This window comes from Tinamus guttatus, unplaced genomic scaffold (genome assembly GCF_059628265.1).
Source record: "Tinamus guttatus ecotype Peru unplaced genomic scaffold, ASM5962826v1 Tinamus_guttatus_pri_ptg000232l, whole genome shotgun sequence".
In the NCBI taxonomy this organism is placed as follows: Eukaryota; Metazoa; Chordata; class Aves; order Tinamiformes; family Tinamidae; genus Tinamus; species Tinamus guttatus.
Window position 1 is genome coordinate 233,996 of NW_028288766.1, and position 23,573 is coordinate 257,568.

A 23,573-nucleotide genomic window follows, 5' to 3' on the forward strand; every position below is an offset into this window, starting at 1 on the left:
GGTGATGAGCTTACAGTTGAACTCAATGATCTTGAAGGTCTTTTCCAACCATAAGGATTCTATGATTCTGTAACTTAAACCATGGTGAGAATCTATAACTCTGGCTTTAACTGGGGTAGAGGGAAAAGCTCCTCACATAACTGGGGCAAATGGGGCAGTGCAAGCTTCACTGGGGACTGTGACCGCCTGGGGAGTGTCTTCAGTGTGTGGACCTTAGACCCTTGGCATGGCATCATAAACTCAATCTTGCCAACATGTTTGGTCAGGACTTCCTAAATAAAGAGCTCTAATTTCCTGGCCAAACTTGGTCCATCAAGTGCCCATGCTACTTGGGGCACAATACAAGTACCTGTGGAGCGGCCTAACTGCCTTTGTATCCCACAACACTTAGCCTCACTTTCTGCTGAACTTCACAGGTTGCTCCTACAGTACCAGCGAGAGGGACCTCTTTCCCAGGGATGTTTCTGTCCCAAGTGTAAAGGAGAACAACTAGCCAGAGTGATGGCCTGCCCTCTGCCTGTGAAGCATTCCTGCTGAAGGCTCTAGAGGTAGCAAAAGGCTTGAAACAAATCTAGGAAAACAATCTCCTGCCTTATGCCTGAATGAGAAGCTTTTTCTCAAAACAGGCCAACCTCTACATATCCTCTTGAGCTCATTGGAAGCTCCACAATTGCTCCAAGAATCAAAAGGTTGCCCCTTTCCATTCTGCTGCCAGTTGTTTGCACAGGACCAATAACTCTGTGAGGGGAGTGACAGGCACAGTGACAGCCAGCACATAAAGAGATTAGCTCAGCTGTATGAGCATGCTGGCTCATTTTATCCCTTGAGCAGATCAAACTGTTCAAGTCTAAGGTCTTTAGTAGAGCTAATCGCAAGCAATCCACTATCAGAGCAAGGTGCCTTCTTTCTTGCCCAACAACACCTAGAAGCCATATAGTTTCGCAGGGCCTTAATGTACTTTCAGAGCTCATCTGTGCTGTGAGGGTCACTGCCCACATCACATTTTGTCAGATAATGGCTGGAGCTCACAGTCGACTAATCAAAAGAGGTAGCTTGCTCTCCTGCTACACACTGAAACTGTCCTGCATTCTGCTATTTGGCCATATCTAAAGAGGCTCCTATCTCCTGTTTTGCTAATTGTTTCAGACGGAAAACCTGCAAACTTTGTAATCTGTTTTCACTCCTGTTTAAAATGCCTCTACTTTCTAGACTTGCAACATATTTACATATGTAGGATATGTAAGGAGTTATCTTTCCTACATAGCTCCTCCTTCTATGGCTGAAGGAAATGTAACAAATTCCCCTGACTTGGGTGAATAGCTAAGGGATACAGTAGAAAGGATTCATCATACAACTAGAGGAGAGGTAGAGGAAAGCTGGTGAAAGAAGCCCTCGTGAGAAGAGAGAGAAAAGGGAGATTAATAGAAAAATAGAAATACTATTAAAATGGGGTGTTTGCAGATGCAGTTAACCGTTCTGTGAGAAAGGTGAGAATCATTATGGCTGGAAAAGACCTTCAAGATCATCAAGTCCAACCATAAGCCCTTCAACACCCTTACCATGTCCGTAAGTGTCTCATCTACATGTTTCTTTTACTGTCAGGGATGGTGACTCCACCACATCCCTGGGCAACCCGTTCCAATACTTCCTTACTCTTTCCATGTAGAAACTTTTCCTAATATCCAGCCTGGCCTTGGGATGGGAACAGGACACTGAGGGCCCTCACAGAAACCCCTTTTCTCTGAGTGGCCGAAAAAAAGCAGGTGGGCGGGAAGGACGGAGGGCTCCCCCGCTCCGCAGCAGCTCTCCCTCCCCACCGGCGGCCCCGGCTCCCCGCGCTGCGCCCGGGCGCCAACGGCCGCCGGCGAGGGGCGGGACGCGAAGGAGGAGCCGCCGCCGCCCTCCCGCAGCAGCGGTCGCCCTGCCCTGAGTGACACGCGCAGCCGCCAATCAGAGCGCGCGGAGGGGGGGGGGGTGGGAGGAAGGTTTTCCCGTCTCGTGCGCAGCGGGGAGGGTTGCGGGTTGCGTTGAGCGGCCGCCCCGGCGCGGGAGGTTCCGTCCCTGAGGAGGCTGCGCAGCGCCCTGGGCGCGGGGGGCCGCCTGTTCCGCTCCCGGTGCTTCCCTGCACCCAGGGGACCGCCTGTTCCGCTCCCGGTGCTTCCCTGCACCCAGGGGACCGCGTGTGTCCCCTTCCAGAGACCCATTCCAGAGGCCCCCCTCGCCCCTACCCCACGTAGCCACCGCCATCACCCCGCAGTGCCGGGGCCTCGCAGCCGCCTTTGAAGGGACGGCTGGGAGGGAGCGAAGCGCCGGGGCAGCTTCACGTCGGTGACAGCGGGTGCTCCTGAGCTTGCTATGAGTGTTGCACATGAACCGCTGCTGCGCGCACCGCTGAGAAGAAAAATCCCCTCGGGCCCTGAACACGCTGCAGCATTTCTGAGCGCTGCGCTGGTGCTGTGGCCTCTGCACCTTCCCAGACTGCGCGCTGAAGGGAGGAAGGTGCCAGGGCGGCCTGTGCTCCCCTCACGGGCTCGCGGGCTCCCGGTAGTGCGGGGCCTCCCTGGGCTCCGGGAAGGACAGGGCCAGGTGCCCTGTGGGCTGCAGAGCCCCGCACGCCGCTCGCCCCCGCGGCGCAAACCCCGGCGGCTCCGCGCGCCCGGGCTGGGGAGGCGGGGAGGGCGGAGGCGGAGCCGCGGCCCGGCAACATGGCTCGGCGGAGCGCGGGCCGGGCGCTGCTGCGGGCGCTGCTGCGGGCCGCGCCGCCGGGCTGCCGGGCCGCCGCCTCCTGCGGGTAACGAGCGCGCAGGGCGGCCCGGCGGGGCGCGGGCGGGCTGGGCCGGGGGTCCGGCGCGCGCGGGGCCCGGCCGCGCTGCGGGGCGCCGGGTCCGCGACCGCGGTGCGGGTGCGGAGAGGAGGTGTTGTAGGGGGGAAGAGCTCTCCAAGGCTGCTTGCTCTCCGTTGCGTTGAGTGGCCGCAAGGCCCCTTGGCCCCTTCTCGTCAGATTAACAGTGATACTGATTGTTACGCAGATTCTGTTAAGTGAAACAGACGTTATACCGTTATACCCTAACGTCGCAGATAGATAAAGATTGGCTTGTTTTTGTAACAGAGCTGAAACAGAAACATAGTTCACGGGTTAAAATGCACTCTTAGGAACTCGGAGGTGAAGCGTGGCCTCCCAACAAGGCCCTGCGCAAGGTTTAATACCTCTCTGCACCTGCACGCTCTGCGTCTGTACGGCCTCAGTGAACAGAGGCACCGTGTAAACCTTAACACTGCCACCTCGCTTACAGACAGCTGTTTGAAATGTCATTTCTCCAAACATGGCTGGGCCAAACAGTGAAAAATGCAGTCTTATAAAAAAAATAACAGAAGTGAAGTCATCGTGGTAGCTATCATGTTGAAGTGGTTTTGCACCCATGGAAATTCGGTGTGGCTGGAGCCAAATCTGCAAGAGGGGGAGCCAATTTCAGTACAGCTTCTTGGCACGTATGAACAGGAACTTACTGTTCTTAATGTAGAAAGTATTGAAAATTGAAAATTTTGTGAAACTCCATTTTTTCATCAGACTTTACACTCGGATGTAATCCAAGAACAGAAAAGCATGACAAACTTGGCAAATTCTTGAACCTATGGTATTAATAATTAATCTTAAGATTAATTATTGTGTGAGCCCTGGAGAAAAAAAAAAAAACTACCATCTGGATCGGAAAGCAGAATATAAATTATTTCTCTTGCCTATGAAAACTACAATGTGTTTGCCTCTTAAAAAAGGTAGCAGGATGGTGGTTATTCCCATTTTGTTCAGAACTGGTCATGTTTTTGCTTTTCATTAAGCAGAAGCTTAAAACCGAGCTGCTTAACTGCAATGATAAGAACTATGATAAAGTAACCTATTGAAATGAGAGCAAACTAAAAGATGGTATACTGGGAAAAAAAAAACATTTCCTTTTATAGAGAAAAGGCAAAGCTATCAGATTTTTTTTAAAAAAAAAGGATAAGAAAGTACTTGAAAGCTACATTCAGGATTTGCTAAGCATTGAAATGCATAGCTGTATCAGATGTGATTACTTAAAATAAGTTAAAGAATACAGCCAGAATAATCATTTTGTGCATCATGCTGTAACAATTCAGCAAAACTCAAAGAAGTTTTAATGGCATGATGGCTTTCTTTGATGTCTAGCCTGTATTCATTCCTGAACTTATCTGTACTTATGCTCCACTATTCAGATTGAATCTGCACAGGTGGAAAGAGCTGATCCTATTCCGCAAAATCACAGCCCTGATTTAGTACGTGGTGTTGTTAGATGTGCTCTGTAGACCATGGTTTTATGTGAAATCCGAGTGGCTTTACATTGAACAAGTTCTGCAGTTTGGTCTGCCACTGTAAGGAGCTGGGGGGAACCTGAGCTCACAGGCTATTGTTCATTTTCAGCTACCTCATGAGAATGACTTAAGTGTTTTATTTGTTGTTTTGTTTTGTTTTTCTTTATCTTTTACTTTTAAATCCTAGATTTTGATCTCTACATGGGTGAGATTCTGTACTTCACTGTACTTGAATAAAATCAGTGGGGCAACAGTATTTAATCTAGGTAAACAGAAATGCACTGAAGAAAGCTTAGCTGTTTGGCAATCAGTTGGCAAAACTCATATTGCCGCCTTTAGACAAAATGAGTTAGTCTGGCAAAAAGATCCCCTGCAACTGTTAGGCCACAGACTTAACTGGAGTCCTGATGCAATCGTTTGCACTGGTTGCATATCAATATATGCAACTTCTGTGTTCTCGCTAGGAGTCTGTGTCTATAAATAGATTCACAGGTTAACTATTTGCATTTACAAATAGGTCATATTTAGTAGAGCAAGGTTAATTTGCATGTTTAAGGGAGGATGTTGTCCCCTGTGTCAGTTTCTGTAATCTTGATAGTTTACGATAGTTTTCCCGCTTAGTGTGCTTCTGCAGGGTATTTTTGTCACGTGGTGTTTTCCAATTAGGCATTACCCACTGTTGAGGCTGCACTGACATGATTATTATTGTCACGTTCTTCTCCCACCCCTACAGCCCCATCTCAGTGCATGGTGTTTTTCATGCAGACCCTGTGGTTCATAAGGAACTGCAACAATAGGCTGCAGTTTCTTTGGCAGATGGTGAGGTTCAGTTTAGTAATAACAAGGTGAACACCAGCCGTTTTGAAAGTTACTCTGTGACAGAATGAGGTTTAGCCTCTAATACTCTAATTTCAACACATTTCTGTAGCCATTTAAAGCTGCTTTTATGTTCGCCTTACTGTACAGTCATGCCCTCCCCTTGGCTGTCCCCCTTGGCTTAAGCCAGTTAGCTGCCTTTGTGAAACTGGGTACAAATGTTACGTAGGGGTGACATATTGAATACTTTTATGCCCCAGTCATGTTTTTATTTCCTCTTCTGTGCTTTCATGAAAGGGCAAGTGACCCATAGAAGTTTCGCTGTGTAGTCCTTCATATTTAGAAAAAGTAATCATTTTGTATTTCTTGGGTGAGCATGTAGTGGTAGGAATTTTCTCTCTGAATGTTTGGCTTTCTCTCTCTCTCTCTCCCTTTCTTGTGTCCCCAGCACTTCAATAACATCTGCCAAAATCCAAGTGAATGGAGTCCACCTGCATTATCAGCAGACAGGAGAAGGAAACCACGCAGTTCTTCTGCTTCCTGGCATGCTAGGTGGGGAGCTTTTGTCTTTTCTTGATAGAGCAACTACCTCTTTTGTATCCTGTCTGCTCCCGAGCTACTGTACACAAAACTATTTTATAATATGTTTAACACCTGATTATGAAGTATTATCATTAAAAGGAATGCTACACATGAAAGATAAATTAAGGCACAGTTATGGTAACCAGAAAACTGTTTTTAAAGGTTTTATGTGTCTGCCCAAGCACTTCATACCTAATCATGCTGGTTCTGAGTTTCTGTGTCCTTACACAGTCACTCATACCTTTTGGATCTGACTGTGCACAGGTGGAAAATAACTATGCAAGATACAAAGTATCAAAAAAAAATCAGGTGAGCTGTATTTGTGACACAGGCTGAAGGCTGCTTTCCTTTTTAGAAAGGAGGTGCATTCCAGTGGGATTAATAGTAGTAATGCAGCACCTTCAGTCTGGTCCCATAATGAAAAAGACACAGATGAGACGGGCTTTTTGATTTAAAGTGTGTTTTCACATTTTGCTCATTCTTGGGAATATCATTAAGATTCTCAGTGGCTTTTAGGGATGGAAAACAGATTCTGCTAGTGGTGTGATATCTGGCTGATGAGACCACTGTTTTTGATAACAACCATTTAAAATTAACCCAAGGTTTTCTTCTGGATTCTTGCAATACATTCAGCACTACACAACCACTCAAACTTGCTAGCCATTCATACCAAGATGTCAGTAGGACGTCTGCTGTTCTGAGGTAATACTATTATTATCTGTACATTGTGTTTGCTCAGTTAGCATTATTACAAACACTGATAGTTAAGGTTTAGTATCTTTACCATTATTAACCATGGCCGCAGATTTTTGGGCAACAAACCACCAACCAATAAACCACCAAATTTGTCCTCCTTCTGAATCCTAAATTTTTAATAATATTATATACTATTTACAATAATAACAGACTAACAAGTGTGCTGGTAACAAATGCTTTTAGGTCAGTGGAATTAATCAATCTCCAGACTATTAATAGCATATAGTAAAATAAAATGATATTTTTCTTCCTAAATGGAAAAGTACTAAGTAAAGAAAATACATCATCTGGATGTGCTTTTCATTTGTGGATTTTTTTTTAAGTTGAAAAAAATATAGCATGACAGGCATGTGCAGGGTAGTGAAGAAGCTCATATAAAGCCTGTTTAGAAATACATGATTATTATAAATCATGCTGTGTCACTGTTTTTCAAACAACCTGTTATTTTGCTGCTGACAACAGCTGTTGATTGGTGTTGCAAGGGAGAAAAGCTGCAGTCAGACTGTAGTCAGCTCATCATGGCATGCTATATAGAACCTCTTTTGTCATATGGACCAACTGATGAGATAGCAGGAGATACCTGAGGACATGATCCCCCAAGTACAAATCATAAATAGCATTAAACAGCCTTTGTGACATAATTACACATACGCATTTTGATATTCGATTTATATCATTCAAGTGTGATATACTAGAGCTGGACATTTTTATTTGCAGTAGTATTGATACTGTTAACACATGACCATAATCCAAATGAGAAGTAAATTGTAGTCTTCTGGCCCTCATGCTAGTGTTCATAGGTAGCTCAATGCAATAGTATTTTCCATATTGGAGCAGTTCATTTTTTCATCTGTTGAAAATGTGAGTCATTCATAAAGGAAACAGTTCTGCATTAGAAAAAAAAATGCTGAATTTGATATCTATTTGGTAACTTACATATTAGAAAAAATAAGATGTTACTATTTTGTGCTTTCATGTCACCACTGTCTCCTCAGTCAATACAGCATTGAAAGTTCAATTTAAATAGCAATTGTCTTGTCGAAGTGTTTCATCAATAAGAAACTCTGTATTATACAATGCTTCTCACCTATAGACCATAAACTTCTTAGCCAAAGTTAGGCTCTCCTTTCACTGGGAAGGAAGCAATTGTTCTAGATTGTTCAACCAAAAGTTCAAGTTTAAATCCATTCTTCAGCAATTTTCCTAACCCAAACTTTGACTATGGCCCTACTTAATGTAATTCTACACCAGTGGAATAGCTTTCCATTAAGCTAAGTTTCATCTGTACTGTCCAGATGAACAGCAATGACCATCCTGCTGCTTTATCACCGTTAAAGATAGTTACTTGGAATCAAATAGGGTATGGATTTAAGTTATTGATTCTGTGTTAGAGTTTTGGTGTAGAGCAAAACAGTTAGTAAGCTTTGCAGGCCTTATAGAAATACTTTGCTTTAAGCTTATTGTAAATATTCTATAGATTTTTATTATGGTACTTCCTGGTTGAGAGCTGCAATACTCAGAGATAAAATATGTTTTCAGCTGATAGATAGCATCATTTTTTAGAATTAAGAAATAAGTTGTCCCATGTTGTATATTAAGATATAAGTAGTATGTATGCTATATATGCATGAGTGGTTACTTTAACTGAAAAAATGACGTTTCAGGAAGTGGTCAAACTGATTTTGGACCGCAGCTGAAGTCTATGAACAAGAAGCTTTTCACAATTGTTGCTTGGGATCCTCGGGGATATGGACAATCCATCCCTCCACCTCGAGACTTTCCTCCAGATTTCTTTGAGAGGGATGCAAAAGATGCTGTAGATCTTATGCAGGTAAATTAATTTTGAGATTTTATTATTAACATATATATTTCTAAAACCCATTTTTCTTCAAACTTCGAAGAGAAGGGAACAGTACTGTTAAGTATATAACCCCCAGTAAACAGCAGTTACACAGAAGAACATACAAATGAGAGCTTAAAAACTGTTCTGGAAAATATTTTCATTGTCCAATAAACAAAAATTCAACAGTGAGAACCAGTTATAAAGCAATACATTTTGACTCCAAAATACTTTTTCCTAAGAGGTTTGCAATGAGGAGCCATGTAAAGTGTAGGCAAAGCATGTATGAAAAACCAAAGCCTATGCTAAGTGGCTTAACTGCAGGGATTACAGTGGTGAAGCCTTCTTAAAAAAATTCTAGCTAATGGAGTCTTGGCAATAGAGCAGCCCATTTCATCTGAAACATTGATCTGGAAACTAAGCTGACACTTTGAGCTTTAAGGCCTATTACCAAAATAACTTGTGTAGGAAATCGAAGAATTCCTGTAATTGTACCAGATCTTAATAACTAAAACAACTCTTGTTATTATGAAGAATATGATCTTAAGTTGTCATTGTCTTTCCTTTTAGAGATTCTACAATTCAAATCTGTGTTCTTTTGTCTGATTTTTATAATCATTAGTTTTAACCAATACTTTGCTCTATTATGTTACACTATACAGTTTCTTTGGCCATGTTAAGAAAGTTGGCAGAGCATTAAAATTCCAGAAATATGAGACAAGATTCAGACAGTGAATCCAACTGTGTTTCTGAAATGAGCAGTAACCTTGTAGAACCATTTGAAATAATTGAAAATGCAGCCTTCCTGGAGTAGTCTGCATAGTGAAACAAAATAAGTCTGACAGCTATCAGGATAAAGATGCTGTTTTGCTCTCTAACCATGGAAATAGTCTCCTGAATCACCAATTTATTCTGCTATAGTAATACAGAAAATAAACATGCTGCCAAGGAGAGGTGACAAAATTTCAGTCTAAAAAACTGTAACCCGTTTTCTGCTTCTCTTCAAATACTAAAGAATGCAGACAAGAAACCAAAGCCATTCCCAAAAAGATGAAGCTGTGTAGTCTGCAAACAGACAGGTCAGCAGCTTATTAATGTTAAAAAGTTGCCAAAACAAATTAGTAGATTTATTTGCAGCAAAATTATAGGTAACTGCATCCTTTTTTAAGAAGATTATTGATATAGATGTATAATAACAAATTACTTGAATCTTTCCAAGCAAGGGTAGCTTGTAGTCATGGGTAACTTGCTTCTATTTTAGCCTGAAATACAAAGCTGCAAAACCTAAGGAATGAATACATCTAGGATTTCCGGAATAAAACAAAGTCTTAACTCCTGTGATGTTGTGCCCCAGCTATTCTAAAGCAGAGGGCATTACAGTAGTGTGTTGGTTTACACAGCCTGCACCACTAAGCCCATCCGTATAGGTGAGCTTTCAGAACCTTCCTTGAGGCTCTTCTGGGCTTTGGCCTCTTTGTTGGAGCTGTGACTGCTGGAAGCTTCTGTGAAATAATGAAAGCTAAAATTCTGCAGAGTATTTAGCAGGTTGATACAGATGTCAGGGCTCTGCATCACTGTATGTGTTCTGTGATAGAGTCAACTTGAAACAGCAGCAGCAAAATAAAAATAGTGAATTCGGTTGGAAAAAAAAAAAGTAAATGTTTTAAGTCTGCTTGGCCACACTCCATCCCCATGTCTCAACATTAAAAAAGGTCAATAGCATTAAAATGCTCATTATGGAGGTAATTAGTGTTGACATGTAAGATGTTCTTGCTGTTCAGACCTATTGCCCCACTGAAAGGATGGGCTTCTTCCTCTCCAATTTTTTTGGAGATCAATTGCAGCCATTATATGTGGTTCACCTCCTCTGAGCCAATGGAAATTCATAGTACAGAGCGCTGTTGTATTACAGCTCAAGGCTGTAAATTTTTTTTTTTGTGAGAGCACACATGATCATTTGATTGCATTTCACAGAGGCTTGGATGGAAGAAGTGATTTCAAAAAGAGTTTTGTTCATTTACAGAGTAGGGCCAGCAGAAGTTTACCTGCAAAATTAGGAGCTGTAATCAGTTCTTGGGTTGTTGCCAATGTTAGGCACAGACCTGTACTGTGAATAGTTCAAGATTAGAGCAAACAAATAAGGATGTTCACCACATCCAACACATTTGTTACATCTCATTGTTTTTTGGAAGGCCAAAGAGAATAAGTAAAATTGTTCTCACTGAAAAGACGTACTGAGACAACTGAAAGAATTCATTGAGATAATGGCTAGCAAACTAGAGAAGCAACTGGAAGCAAACAGATTTCAGCTGAAGGGTTAGGCAAAAATTTTAATAGATTATTCTGCCCATTAGCCAGCGTTGAATTCCATAATTTGCTTTTGGCATTTGGAAAACAGCAGCAGCAACAACAACAAAATCCTAAGTTTTACAAGAGTGGCTGTCAACTCCTGCAGCTTGCAGAGATACCAGTAACCTTTCAAGGGCCATACACTGAAAGGTGGTTGCAGGGGACTGCTTTTTCAGCAGGCCAGGGCCAATATGTGATCTTCTAAAACTCAAGGTGCTTTTTCTTGCTGTCAGGTCTGTCCTTGTATGTCCTTTTCTTTTTCCTACTCTTTTTTTCCCCCTGTGTGCTAATTACACCTTATCTCATAAATTCTATTTTTGAGCAAAGTTAGAGCAAGCCTAGTATTAAGGAAAAAAAAAAAAAAAGGAGAAAACCTGATAGTGGTACTAGTTTGCCAAGTTTCTACTTGACTGATAAGGCTATTTCTCACTTGAGCATCAAGTTTACAAGCAGGGCTCAGCTCCTAGAAACTGCTCTTTATCTCTCTGCAGTTCTTCTCTTTCTCATTTCCTGTGTTTTTTTTTTCTTTTCTTTTTTTTTTTTTTTGGCCTTCTGAATGAAGAAAACAAGACTGAGTCCAGCAATAGAACAGCAAGGAACAATTCAACTAAATCAATTAACTGTTTCTCTTTTTCTTCCAAAAGCACAATATCTCCCTTTAATCTCATCTCAAAGGATATAATCTCTGCCTCTAAAAAAAAAAATCACTGAAACCTTCTTACTGTAGCTGTTTGTTAGAGAACTCAGAAACCAAGGCTTGTGTCTGGCAGCCTGTAAGAACTGTTTAGCTACTAAAGGTTGTCTGTGTGCAGCCTTCAGGCTTTTGCATCTGAGTCACTTTTGCTTCCTCACCCTCTGCCCACTGAACACCACGTATGCAAATTCCTCTCCCTGTCACTGCTGTTACCCGCTACAGCAGCTTTTTGTGTATGAGAAAACAAATTATCGTGGAAAGCAGTGTGAATGAAGTGAGAATGAATGGAGGTCTCGGTGACCATATTTTTTTGCTCACAGCATTCCTTTCTGGAGAAGGATATATTTCAGTATCAATATTCTGAACTGCAATTAACCATGAAGTGACATTTAAAGTGTACAGTTATAAGTTAGGAAGCAAGAATGAGCACATGTTAAGTAGGCCCTAAAATTTGAAACAATCACATAGAAAATGTGTTAGTATTTTGAAGGGATTTATATTTTCTAATTATGAAAACTATTTATAATTCTTTTTTTTAGTGTTGTATTTGAATCTCTACAGACAGTTTTCAAGAAATATTTGATATTTGTTGATAAAATAGCTGATGATTTGCATGTAACTTTCTTATACCAATCAAGGCACTCAAATTTAAGAAGTTCTCTTTGCTGGGATGGAGTGATGGTGGCATTACAGCACTGATTGCAGCTGCAAAGTATCCAGCTCTTATCCACAAGCTGGTGGTTTGGGGAGCAAATGCCAGTGTTACTCAAGAGGATGTGAGAATTTATAATGGTATGTACAAATTTAGAAGAAAATCATATTATTGAAGAAGGGTGTTCGTTTCATCTTGATCTGAGGATCTTAGTCATCTTAAGGCTCGGTGGAAACAGAGTTGAGGACATAACAAAAACAAAAGAAGTAACAGAGCACAAAATTCACCATGTTGCTAAGAACAAGGATAGTTTAAAGCTCTAGTAAAAAGCTTTCTAACAATTACTCCAGAGCTAATATAGTAGGATTAAAAAAATAACAAACTGCTTAACAAAGACTGTTAAAGCATAAAGTACAAATAGTTCATCAGTGGTTTTTAGTGAAAAAAAAAATGTTACTGTAATAAATTCCAATAAATAAATTCCAAATAAAGCAATTGACTCCAGGCTTGATTTTTTTTCTCAGCTCTTGCGCAACCTTTAGAGAAGGTCCACAGAAAATTACTGGGCTAATATATAACTCCTTTGCCTCTAGGGGCTATATAATACACAGTGTAAGAAAACAAGCTCATAATTTACCATTTGAGCTCAGGAAGCAAATGAATCATTCAAGTAAACATCCCAGGATCCCTTTATAATTTGCATTCCTTTGAAGCTCATTATCGTAATTACAAAACCTTTGAAAAATGAAGAAGCGTGAAATTTCTGACCCCTTTTCCACTGATGCGAAACAGAATCTGACCATTTGTCCCTCTGAAGAAAAACAGCAAAAAACAGTAAGGTGTTCAGAAATGACCTTATTCTTGCATTAAAAGTTAAAAGAGTTAGTAATACAGATTTTCAGCAAATGTAACCAAGCATAGTTTAATTTAAGCAACTGGAGTGTGATTTGTAGCAGCTGTGGAATCTTGCCTGGCTTCAGCTAAAATACAAGTGTAAATATTGCACATGTGCAGTTCCCTCATCTGCATTATAGCATTTTTTATGAAGGTGGTAGTGATTATTACTATTGTTATTACTCTTTAAATACAGTAAACAAAATGCTTACAAGATGTATAAAAGTGCTAAATTATTTCTTTACATGCTTTTGTGTATATGGAGTTTTTATTACATAACAATTATGAAATGTGTGTATCAACTTCTGCTAACAAACTGAAATGTCAAAAAAAAAAGCCTTACTTTGTAAGGGCTATAGTTAGTGCCTGCAAGAATGATCATCTTAGGCTGCTTAGGGGAGAAAGATGTTTCTTTGCTATCTGTGCCCTTTCTGCGTTGGGCCTTCTTTCCCTATTCAATGTGGAGTAAGACTAGCTGCAAAGGTAGCATGTGGATGCCGGAAGGGAAAGGGCTGCACAGTAACAAGCTGACCAGGAATGACCAGACTTGTTTGTTTGCCAGAGGTTACCCAACAGAGGCTGCTCTAAAACAACCCTTTCATTCACCACTGCCTCGCTCGCTGGACCAGACAGGTTCTGTTTCATGCAAGCTAATTAATTCCTCACTCCTCTCTTCCCTTGCTCTCCATTTGAAACCAATTAAAAACTCTGCTAGTTGTAGACATTGCTGTTTGATGATTCAGTGCTTTTCAGTCTCTTTTCACCTTCTCTGCTCTGCCAGAGTTACTTGGAGGTTTATTGATTCAAGGCCATACAAGTGCAATATAGTTTTGTGACCCTTATGGGTATCATCTCGACTGTGAGTGTTGCTCAAAGTTTGAGAGGGGGAAATAGATAAGCCTGATAAATAAAGCAGAATGTCAGATTATTTGTACAGCTTTAGCCATCGTGCCATGAGTCACAGGGCTCTGCTAAGTACACTTGCTTATTTTCCTCCTAGACTATGGCAAATGTGCCATGATGTCAGCCTGCTGGAATGCCTTAGTAAGAGCTTCCTTCCTCTGAATACTGGTAGGAACCATAGGAGAACTTCCATCCATGAGCCAAAGCAAAAGGCTGTAGGATATAAAAAAAGGATTGCCAATTCTGGCAAACTGTTATAAAAATATTTTTTTTTTCATAAGGAAAGTACCTCCTTGAGTTCTTCTTGTTGTAAGGCCTCGATAAAGAAACACCAGAAGTCATGGGCTTGGGCCTTTGATATTTTTTTTAGCTTCTCATGACCATAGTAACAAGGTAGTCTTTTGCAAAAAGACTTAGCAGAGATACTTAAAACCCTTTTTTTTTTTACACTTTTTTTTTTTTTAACATCACCTCCCTTACTCAGAGTTAGCTGTTGAATGTAAATTCAACTTTGAAACATGTATCTTCAGGCAGATTTGAAAATTTACTCATATTTATTAGGAGCTTACGGTACTGTGTAAGCATATCTGGTTGCTGGAAATATCCTAACATATTTCAATGTTATTTTTTTATAGGCATCCGAGATGTTTCAAAGTGGAGTGAAAAGGTTAAGAAACCACTGGAAGAGATGTATGGACATAAATACTTTGCAAAAACTTGTGAAGCTTGGGTAGATGGAATATCTCGCTTTGCCGAAAAATCAGACGGTAAGACAGACTTTTACAGTGATAAACGGGAAAAAAATACGATAGCAGACAGATCTGGGTAAAAATCTCTCTAACAGTACTCCTAGCAAGCAGAAAAGGAAGACCTCTGCATATGGCATTGGAAGTATTAAAAACTGTGTCTGACTCACACTCATGAGTAAAGCAATTAATTTGTAAATGCTTCACAGAACCAGCAGGGTACAGGAGGAAAACACATTTATGGAAGGCTTTAGCTGGAGAGACTCACCCCTTACTCCACCACTAAAGTACATTATTAAATCATCACTTTTATGCACTCTGAACAGGAGTGATTCTGCCTAAGCTTATTTTTCCCTCTCCTCTGAGTGGCAGGGGTAACTGCTTGGTAACGTTGTTAAGGTATCCCAGAAGCAAGGTGTGTTCATTTCTGCAAGCAGGAACCTAAGCACTATTTCAAAATGAATATAGTGTAGTGAGTACAAAAAGAAGGAAGTTCAATTTCAGGGAATTCGATTACAAAATATATTTTAAAAATCCTCTTGCTATAGCTTAGGTATTTAAAATACAAAAAGAGGAACTAAGCTGTATAATATAATCATAATTTAATGCTTATCACTGCAGATTTCTGCAACTTCTGCAATAGATCTCTTCAACCAAAGATATCATGAATAATAATCTGCAGATCTGTTTTAATGCAGAGGAAAATTGCTTTTCATTTTCCTGAAATAGAAATGCATATTGCATAAACAAAAGAGTCTATAATTCTCTTATGTATATTTTCCTTAGCTGTCATAATGAAAGATGAGAAGTGACATTTATTAAATGGCAGCAGGCACTACTGAAAAAAAATATATTTCTCCGTGTATTTTTCCATATAGATTTCAAAGGATCAGCAACAGGGTAGTAGAATTTTTCCCGTAGAGAAATGTAACAATTTATGATGTTATTTTATTGTATACTTTCTAGAATGCATCCCCTTAAAACTAGTTTATTCTTAGGTCCAAAGGCCACTGACTGTCACATCCTTTTACTGTCTGCATCTCCCTCTGACACTGAGATGAAGTGACTTTGCGAAAAAGACAACACATGGAGAAATGTAACAAGGAGCTGAATTACCCAGATGCTGTAACTGGGTCAGATATTGAGAGAAGACTAACATTTGCTGCAAAAAAATATTAGCAACCATCAGTCCCCGTTTTTTTTCTCAGGACTACTTGGGGAAGGCAATTTAGAATTTAAGTCATGCCACAGAAAAGGTTATGAATTGTGAACACAGAAGAAAAGGGTTTAATAAAAATCATCAAATTAGAAAACTAAATAGTTAAGAGGAAGGTAACAAAACCTTTGTTTCTTGAAAACATCATCATCAAATTCTTCTTAAGAAATAGACTTCTTGCCCTAAGCGGAACAGCTTTCAGTGTGAGCTGCTCGAAGAAATAAACACAAAGAGAATGTCAGCATTTAATGAAACTGAACATGCTGCTTAAAGCTGCAAAATTCAAGACTTTCTTGAAAGGCTGTCTTACTGGAGTAAGCAGTACCCAGTGATTATAGTACAAAACAGGTTCATTTCTAATTTGACTGCTAACTGTGGCTTTAGGTAAAAAAAGTCACTTGTTATTTAGGGTGAAATTTAATCAACATTTGTGCAGGGTTTTGAAGCTTATGGACAAAGTATTCAAAAAGAAAACAGTTAATGGACAGAACTGCAAACTGGGACACAATGCATAGCCAAATGACTGGAGAGCTCTGTAAAAGAGTGACTACTTAAGAACTAAGGAACGTATGCATATATAAGTTTTAACTGCGCTGGTAACTGTAAGGAAACATTTACAAATAGAACATAAGGCTAACTCAAAGTGAAACTTAAAACTCATTCAGTAGGTTTTGCCTGTAAGTTCTCTTAGGAGAGTATGGAAAGTTGGCCAAAGAGTATAGAAACTGGGATACTAAATGATGAGAAAAAAAAGGGTAGGGGGATAAAAAGCTTTTAAGGAAAAGCATTAAAATTAGTTCCACTGAGATTAAAGACTGGTAGGCATAAAATTATTCTCAACATTCTGTAAAAGGAACAGTTAGGAAGAATAATTTTGAATACTTTTTGGATAATTCGTATTAAATGGTTATACATTACAGGCAACAAAGAACTTGGAAGTAGAACAGCCATCATAGCAAGTTAACTTGTTGGGAAAAGTAACAAATCGTATAACTTGATGCCTGATAACCAGTGTAACAAAGTAGGGCATAAACCATGGATACCGTAAGACTCTAAGAACAGGGAAGCGATGCATGTATTTGCTTGGAATTTACAGTGTCAACCTCGGGAAAAATGTGGGCCTGAAATGCTTCATCCACTGTATCCATCTAAGTATCCATTACTGAAGCAATTTCAGTGACATACTGGCATGTTTGGAAGAAAGAAATGTTACAGTCATAGTTACATAATTCTCTAGAATATCTGTTCATTAGTCACAAGGAGAGCTAATGGCTTGAACCATGTTGGAGTTCACAATCATTGCAGAATCAGTTTCAGTCTTTCATACTATTTAAAACTAAACTGTGACCTTCATTTATTTTCTCCCTAGGTAATATCTGTCAAGAGTTGCTGCCTCTCATTAAATGTCCCACATTTATAATTCATGGTGGGAAGGACCCTTTGGTTCCGCGTGCCCATGCAGAATACATCCATGAGAACATCAAAGGCTCTCGGTGAGTTATGTGTCATTGCTTATCTACAAAGCACAACTAAAGGAGGGAATAAGTAAGTGGGTGCCAGACTATTAAAAAAAAAAGAAAAAAGCTTGGGCAAGCTCTTTCTGCCATAGAGAGAACTGTTATGAAGTCCCTTAGTAAGTTACATTGAGAAAAACAGTCCCTTTCTTATGCTACAAATAGCATTACTACTTTCATAAGCTCCCTCCACATGCTCTCCAAAACAACCCAAGTGAGGTCCTTCGCCCCCTTCCACCTGTTCACAGAAACATTCCTTAACGTTTGGCCGAACAAGCAAATTCTCCATCATGGCTATTGCACTCCTTTTGTTACATGGTGTCTAATTTCTCCCGTCTACTAGCACACAGAATTTAGCTGCTGTGAATGGAGCAGCATTTCCAGTTTTTAAGAGAGAAGTATACAGGGTACTGAAATTTTGAACAATGGCAGCAAAGTCTGAGGACTTTTTTGTGAGTTTAAAACAAAATAATGTGAGAAAAATAATACAATAATGCTCAGAGATATTTCTCCCAACTTGAAAACCAAGAAATGTCTTCCAAGAAATATCTTGTAGCAGCATCTGCTCCATTTGAGAACTTCATAAATACCACCTATAAAAATCTGGGACTTCAACAGCTGATTTTTTTCATAGATTTGAACACAAATCCAAGATTTCACACTGGATAGCACTGGAGAAAAGATACACAAGGATAGAGTCCATTTTTATGAGTGCAGAGTGAAGGAAGTTGTTCTATTGGTATAACCTCTCTAAAATGTGAGGTATTTATTTACTTCAAAGTCATCTCCTCTGTTCACAAAAACACCTTCTGCCACAGGAGACACAAGCACAAGAGGGCTTCCTAGCAGCTCCAGGCAGGTATTTTTCTAACGCCTGCTAGTTAGGTTTCTCCCACCTTGCCTGCTGAGGACACCGAGCATCTTGTTAGTGTTCCCTGAGCTCCAAAGTGCTCCAGTTAGTTACTGAGCTCTGAAGGCAAGTCATCACAATCTTTGTGTAGACAAGGATCTGCAAGTTTTTCTTTGGAAAACAAGCTGAGAAGGAAGCAGCATTAGAAGTTGCCGCGCAAAAAAAAAAAAAAAAAAAAAAAAAAAGCCCGAACTTTCCATGTCTTCATGCTGAAGTACTTTCCTCTTACGTGAATCTATCAGAAAATAAATCAGGCTAGTAATGATGTTTTGGAAAATTATACATAGCTTAATACTTAACCATGTGCTCCCCTTCTCTTGTTATACTGGCGCTGAGGTTCTCCTTTGAGCAGGAGAAAGAAAACTTTAAATTTAGCATATGTTTAGCAACAAATTAGATGCAGATTTCTTTTCTAATAGTAAAAATAGAAGGTTGTGTTGACTGGAGCACAAATACACTGCTTGTTTCTGTCATGATAAGGGAATTGCCATCATTTTATGTTTGTATGGCGTAGATATACTTGAATACTATCAGAGTGGCTTAACAGACAGCTGAGGACCATCTGCAGCACTGTTGGCTTGTGCATCTACGTTCTGCTGGCTCTCTCTGAAGAGACAAATTTAATGAACATCAGAGAGGGGCACTAGAGAAAGTGCAAATGTTGGCAGAGCACAGTTCCTTCTCCTCCCCCGCCCCGAAAAAGCAACTTTTATCATCACTAATAGAAATCTTCTGAAATTTGAAGGGGAAAAAATGCTGTAGTAGAAATTAAATGATAGTAAGGCAACACAGGATAATGTAAGTTACAGTTGTCTATTGAAAACCTACAGCAGTTGACAGACCAAAGTCATTCCCCAACCTTGTAGAGGGGAAAGAAAAAATAAGTGTTAAGAGTAATACCCACAGCATATATGTATTGTTTTTTTCCTGAGATAGGAAAAAATGACAAATTGTCTTTTCTCCTTACTGCAATCATATCAGTATGGTTAGTCTGGAGAGGTCAACTTTGTACATATTACCTCTAAACACTTGTTAGAATTCTTGGTTCTTTTTTCTTAACAGAGTAACAGATGGTTGTGTCTTTAAGAGTGAAAGAGAAGAACATGTTGAAACAAAAGTCAAATTGTAATTTACTTTGGATAATGACACAAATTACCAATATTTTTGTAATTATTGCTTTGCACACTGTCCAGCACAACTGCAGTTCTCTGAAAGAGGCAAGATAGCTCAGCACTTCACATTTCTTCAAAAGAGACAGTCTGCTCACCTGAAAGCCAAAATATCTTGCTTGCAGATAACCAAAAAAAAAATTCTAGAAAACAAGTCTAGGCCAGATCATAATTTAAGATTTAAATATTCTCCCCACTCTGGAACAGGGTGCTTGCAGTTATCTATTGTTTAGTTCACAGCCTAAGGTATGACCTTCCAACAAATATGCTGGGATACTACCAAGTTCCTTTATTTCTGTACCTGGTTACACAAGAGCAAGTAAAAATTGCAACCAGTTTGATTACCTACGCTCATGGAATGTAGCTCATCTTCAGAGTATGATTTTTGTCTTTTAAGGTTGCTTCTGATGCCAGAAGGAAAGCATAATCTACACCTGCGCTTCGCAGATGAATTCAACAGACAAGTAGAAGAATTCTTAGGATGATCTGAACTGTAAAATAAGATATGTAAGAGGTGGCTTGCCTTTTCCTGTTTAGCCATTTTACTTGTTTTTCCATTTTGTTTCAAGTTAGATAGGTCTAAGTCCAAAAGCAAAGGTAAACTTTGCATAAGCAAACTGAGAGTGCATTGAGTTTGTGGAGCATAGACCTTGCATGCCTAAAGTAGGAATTTCAGAACATAAGAAGAGACAGTAAGCCGCAGTGGATCATGACACTGCTGTGATGCAGGATTTCTGACATGCCTTTAAGCTTATTTCACGTCACATTAATCAAATGCCTTCTAGTGATTCAACTGAGATGTTAAAAAAAAAAAGACATAAAACCATCTAGAATACATGCCTTTATGTGATCTTAACATTAAAGGACAAAAACACATTGTAATAACTTGAATTCAGATCTGTTACAATAAGAATTCTTTCAAAGTTACAAGTGCTGAGAGGACAACCAGGTACATGGCAATTAGAGAACATGCTTCACCACCACCACTACCACCACCAGAAGTCATTCAGTACACATGCGTGCTTTACAGAGTTCACAGAACAAGATACTTAAGCCTCATCCTCCTCTCCTTCCTCTTCAAATTCACCCTGCTCGTCAGCAGTGGCATCCTGGTATTGCTGGTATTCGGACACCAAGTCGTTCATGTTGCTCTCGGCCTCCGTGAACTCCATCTCATCCATGCCCTCGCCCGTGTACCAGTGCAAGAAAGCCTTGCGGCGGAACATGGCCGTGAACTGCTCCGAGATCCTCTTGAAGAGCTCCTGGATGGCCGTGCTGTTGCCGATGAAGGTGGCCGACATCTTGAGGCCGCGCGGGGGGATGTCGCAGACGGCCGTCTTCACGTTGTTGGGGATCCACTCCACAAAGTAGCTGCTGTTCTTGTTCTGCACGTTGAGCATCTGCTCGTCCACCTCCTTCATGGACATGCGGCCCCGGAAAATGGCCGCCACCGTGAGGTAGCGGCCGTGGCGGGGGTCGCAGGCCGCCATCATGTTCTTGGAGTCAAACATCTGCTGCGTGAGCTCGGGCACCGTCAGGGCTCGGTACTGCTGGCTGCCGCGGCTCGTGAGCGGCGCGAAGCCCGGCATGAAGAAGTGCAGCCGCGGGAAAGGCACCATGTTGACGGCCAGCTTGCGCAGGTCGGCGTTCAGCTGGCCGGGGAAGCGAAGGCAGGTGGTCACGCCGCTCATGGTGGCCGACACCAGGTGGTTGAGGTCCCCGTACGTGGGCGTGGTGAGCTTCAGCGTGCGGAAGCAGATGTCGTACAGAGCCTCGTTGTCGATGCAGTAGGTCTCGTCCGTGTTCTCCACCAGCTGGTGCACAGAAAGGGTGGCATTGTAGGGCTCCACCACCGTGTCCGACACCTTGGGCGAGGGCATCACGCTGAAGGTGTTCATGATGCGGTCGGGGTACTCCTCCCGGATCTTGCTGATGAGCAGCGTGCCCATGCCGGAGCCCGTGCCGCCGCCCAGCGAGTGGGTCAGCTGGAAGCCCTGCAGGCAGTCGCAGCTCTCCGACTCCTTCCTCACCACGTCCAGGACAGAGTCCACGAGCTCAGCTCCTTCTGTGTAGTGGCCCTTTGCCCAGTTGTTGCCAGCCCCACTCTGGCCTGCAAGGAGAGCACAGAGCAGGTGCCACCACCTCAGTGCCCCCCCACATGAGGGATTCAGTGTCACCCACCCCCCACAGGAGCCCCCAGGCACATCGCTCCAAGCCTTTCCCACACACAGGGCATGCGGTGGCTGGTGCCCCAGGGGACCCTCACCTACCAAAGACAAAGTTGTCGGGTCGGAAGATCTGCCCGAAGGGGCCAGAGCGGACGGAGTCCATGGTGCCAGGCTCCAGGTCCACCAGGATGGCGCGGGGGACATACTTGTTACCTGGGGGAGGAAGCAGCAGCCACGTTACAGCCCCGCGGCTGCAGCCGGGGAGGGTCACAGGAGCGACTGCTCCCAGCAGAGCGACAGCAGCTCCCTGCAGGGACGTGCTGTCTGCATCAAACAGGCAGCGCTATCGGAGCCTTTCAGAAAACAAAGCCCTTCTCGGAGGCACTGGCAGCGACGAGCTGTCGTGCAGGGGCTGCGCCAGCCGCAGGGAGGTGGCACCTCCACGAGACACACATAAAGAGGTCAGGGGCAGCAGTCACTTACCTGCAGCCTCATTGTAGTAGACGTTGATCCTCTCGAGCTGCAGGTCGCTGTCCCCATGGTAGCTGCCCGTGGGGTCGATGCCGTGCTCGTCGCTGATCACCTCCCAGAACTGCAAGAAACGCGGGCAGAGAGGCAGCGATTAGCAGCAAGGGACACCCGCGGCGCCAGCGCTGCGCGCCCCGGCCGGCAGCTCCGCCTGTGGACGGGGCGAGAGCGGCACAGGGAGCCCCCCCGCCCGCCGCACGGGGCGGCAGCGGCGCCGGAGCCGCCCGCACAGCTGCGAGGGCGCCGGCAGCTGCCGCACGGCCGCCGCTCCCTGCGGGCAGCAGCTGCCGCGGGCGGGGAGCGGCTGCCCCGCCAGCCCCGGTGTCCGCCCCGCGCGCCGTCCCGCCGTTCACCTTGGCGCCGATCTGGTTGCCGCACTGGCCGGCCTGGATGTGCACGATCTCACGCATGGTGCTGCCGGTGCCGCCGCCCCGTCTCCCGGTGCCGCTCCCGCACTCGCCGCTGCAGCGGCCGCGCCCCGCCCCGCGCGCCTTAAATGCGGCGCCACCGCCCCGCCGGTGACGCCATGCGGGAGGCGGGGCCTCGGCGGCGGCGCAGCCAATGGGCGGGCGAGGCTGCCGCATTGCCTCCCGCGGCGGCGCCGCAGCGGGGCCTCGGCCTCCCCGCGCGTCCAGCCCCTCGGCAGGAGCAGCGCCAGGGCAGGGCAAAACGCGGCGTGTCTTGGGCTGGGGAAGCCCAAAAAAGACGTTATTAAGTTTTAGTAGCATGTAGCAGTTATAGCTACAATGTGCATTATATAGAGATAATAAGATATAAATTATTAGCTTATAACAAAGCTGCTTTGGTTTAGAAACACCTGTTGGAAACACGCCACGCACTGGAGCCATGCAATGCAGCCCTGCTGTGTGTTCTTAGCACTCTAAGGCCGTGCTTCCAGTCGCAACCCACCGGCCTGTGCTCTGGTACTTTGTAAGCACAATCATCCCGTTCACACAGTTCAGCCAGACAAAACAAGCAGAAGCTGGGGGTGGTGTTTGCAATGAGAGAGACAATGCCAACTTTCAAGCCAGTTAGCACTATTTTGGCGAGTGCTGCCAAACGTATTTCTGCACAACTCTCATTTCAGGAATGCAGAAGGACTAACATGGCATTTTATACTAGCATTAGCAAATGGCTCTTACCGGGAGTGGCCTGGCAGTGTCAGCATTTTGAACATCCATGGGAGTGGGATATCTTTTTTTTTTCCTACAATTGAGCTGACCTCCCGTTTTACCACAAATCTGGCATGCACCTCATTATGGAAAATTTTGGATCCTGCTTCTAATATCTCCGCTTATTTTCTTCTAGAAATAAACTGTGCTAAATACAATGTGGCAGAAGACTGGGGGAGGAATGATAATTTAACAGCAACAGTGAAAACTACAGATATATTTGAATGGAGATAAACTTCTCTATGTCGCTGCCAGGGAGAACATGTGAAATAATACATTTCAGCGGATCCTATAATGAATTGTGCAGAAACTGTTGAACTTGATGGTAAAATGCTAAT

The 23,573-nt window shown here is 42.8% G+C and overlaps 2 protein-coding genes across 2 annotated transcripts; one reads left to right on the forward strand and one right to left on the reverse strand.

Annotated features, from left to right (window-relative positions):
- Positions 1-2,694: 2,694 nt before the first annotated feature.
- BPHL (biphenyl hydrolase like) lies at positions 2,695-19,895 on the forward strand. Its single transcript, XM_088525644.1, has 7 exons — positions 2,695-2,791; positions 5,591-5,694; positions 8,145-8,311; positions 12,002-12,155; positions 14,448-14,579; positions 17,144-17,267; positions 19,765-19,895. The coding sequence occupies exons 1-7, from the start codon at positions 2,706-2,708 to the stop codon at positions 19,850-19,852; spliced, it is 855 nt and encodes a 284-aa protein (XP_088381770.1). The 5' UTR covers positions 2,695-2,705; the 3' UTR covers positions 19,853-19,895.
- A 298-nt stretch (positions 19,896-20,193) lies between these two features.
- On the reverse strand, positions 20,194-22,495 carry LOC104578597 (tubulin beta-1 chain). Its single transcript, XM_088525643.1, has 4 exons — positions 22,417-22,495; positions 22,019-22,127; positions 21,638-21,748; positions 20,194-21,477 (listed from the first exon to the last, which is right to left on the reverse strand). The coding sequence occupies exons 1-4, from the start codon at positions 22,471-22,473 to the stop codon at positions 20,417-20,419; spliced, it is 1,338 nt and encodes a 445-aa protein (XP_088381769.1). The 5' UTR covers positions 22,474-22,495; the 3' UTR covers positions 20,194-20,416.
- Between the last annotated feature and the right edge of the window lie 1,078 nt (positions 22,496-23,573).

Coding starts and splice junctions, on each gene's coding strand:
- BPHL (XM_088525644.1), top strand. CDS start 2,706: ATGGCTCGGCGGAGCGCGGGCCGGGCGCTGCTGCGGGCGCTGCTGCGG. Junction 2,792..5,590: donor CGGGCCGCCGCCTCCTGCGG/GTAACGAGCGCG, acceptor TTGTGTCCCCAG/CACTTCAATAACATCTGCCA. Junction 8,312..12,001: donor ATGCTGTAGATCTTATGCAG/GTAAATTAATTT, acceptor ATACCAATCAAG/GCACTCAAATTTAAGAAGTT.
- LOC104578597 (XM_088525643.1), bottom strand. CDS start 22,473: ATGCGTGAGATCGTGCACATCCAGGCCGGCCAGTGCGGCAACCAGATC. Junction 21,749..22,018: donor CTACTACAATGAGGCTGCAG/GTAAGTGACTGC, acceptor TTCCTCCCCCAG/GTAACAAGTATGTCCCCCGC. Junction 21,478..21,637: donor ACCCGACAACTTTGTCTTTG/GTAGGTGAGGGT, acceptor CTCTCCTTGCAG/GCCAGAGTGGGGCTGGCAAC.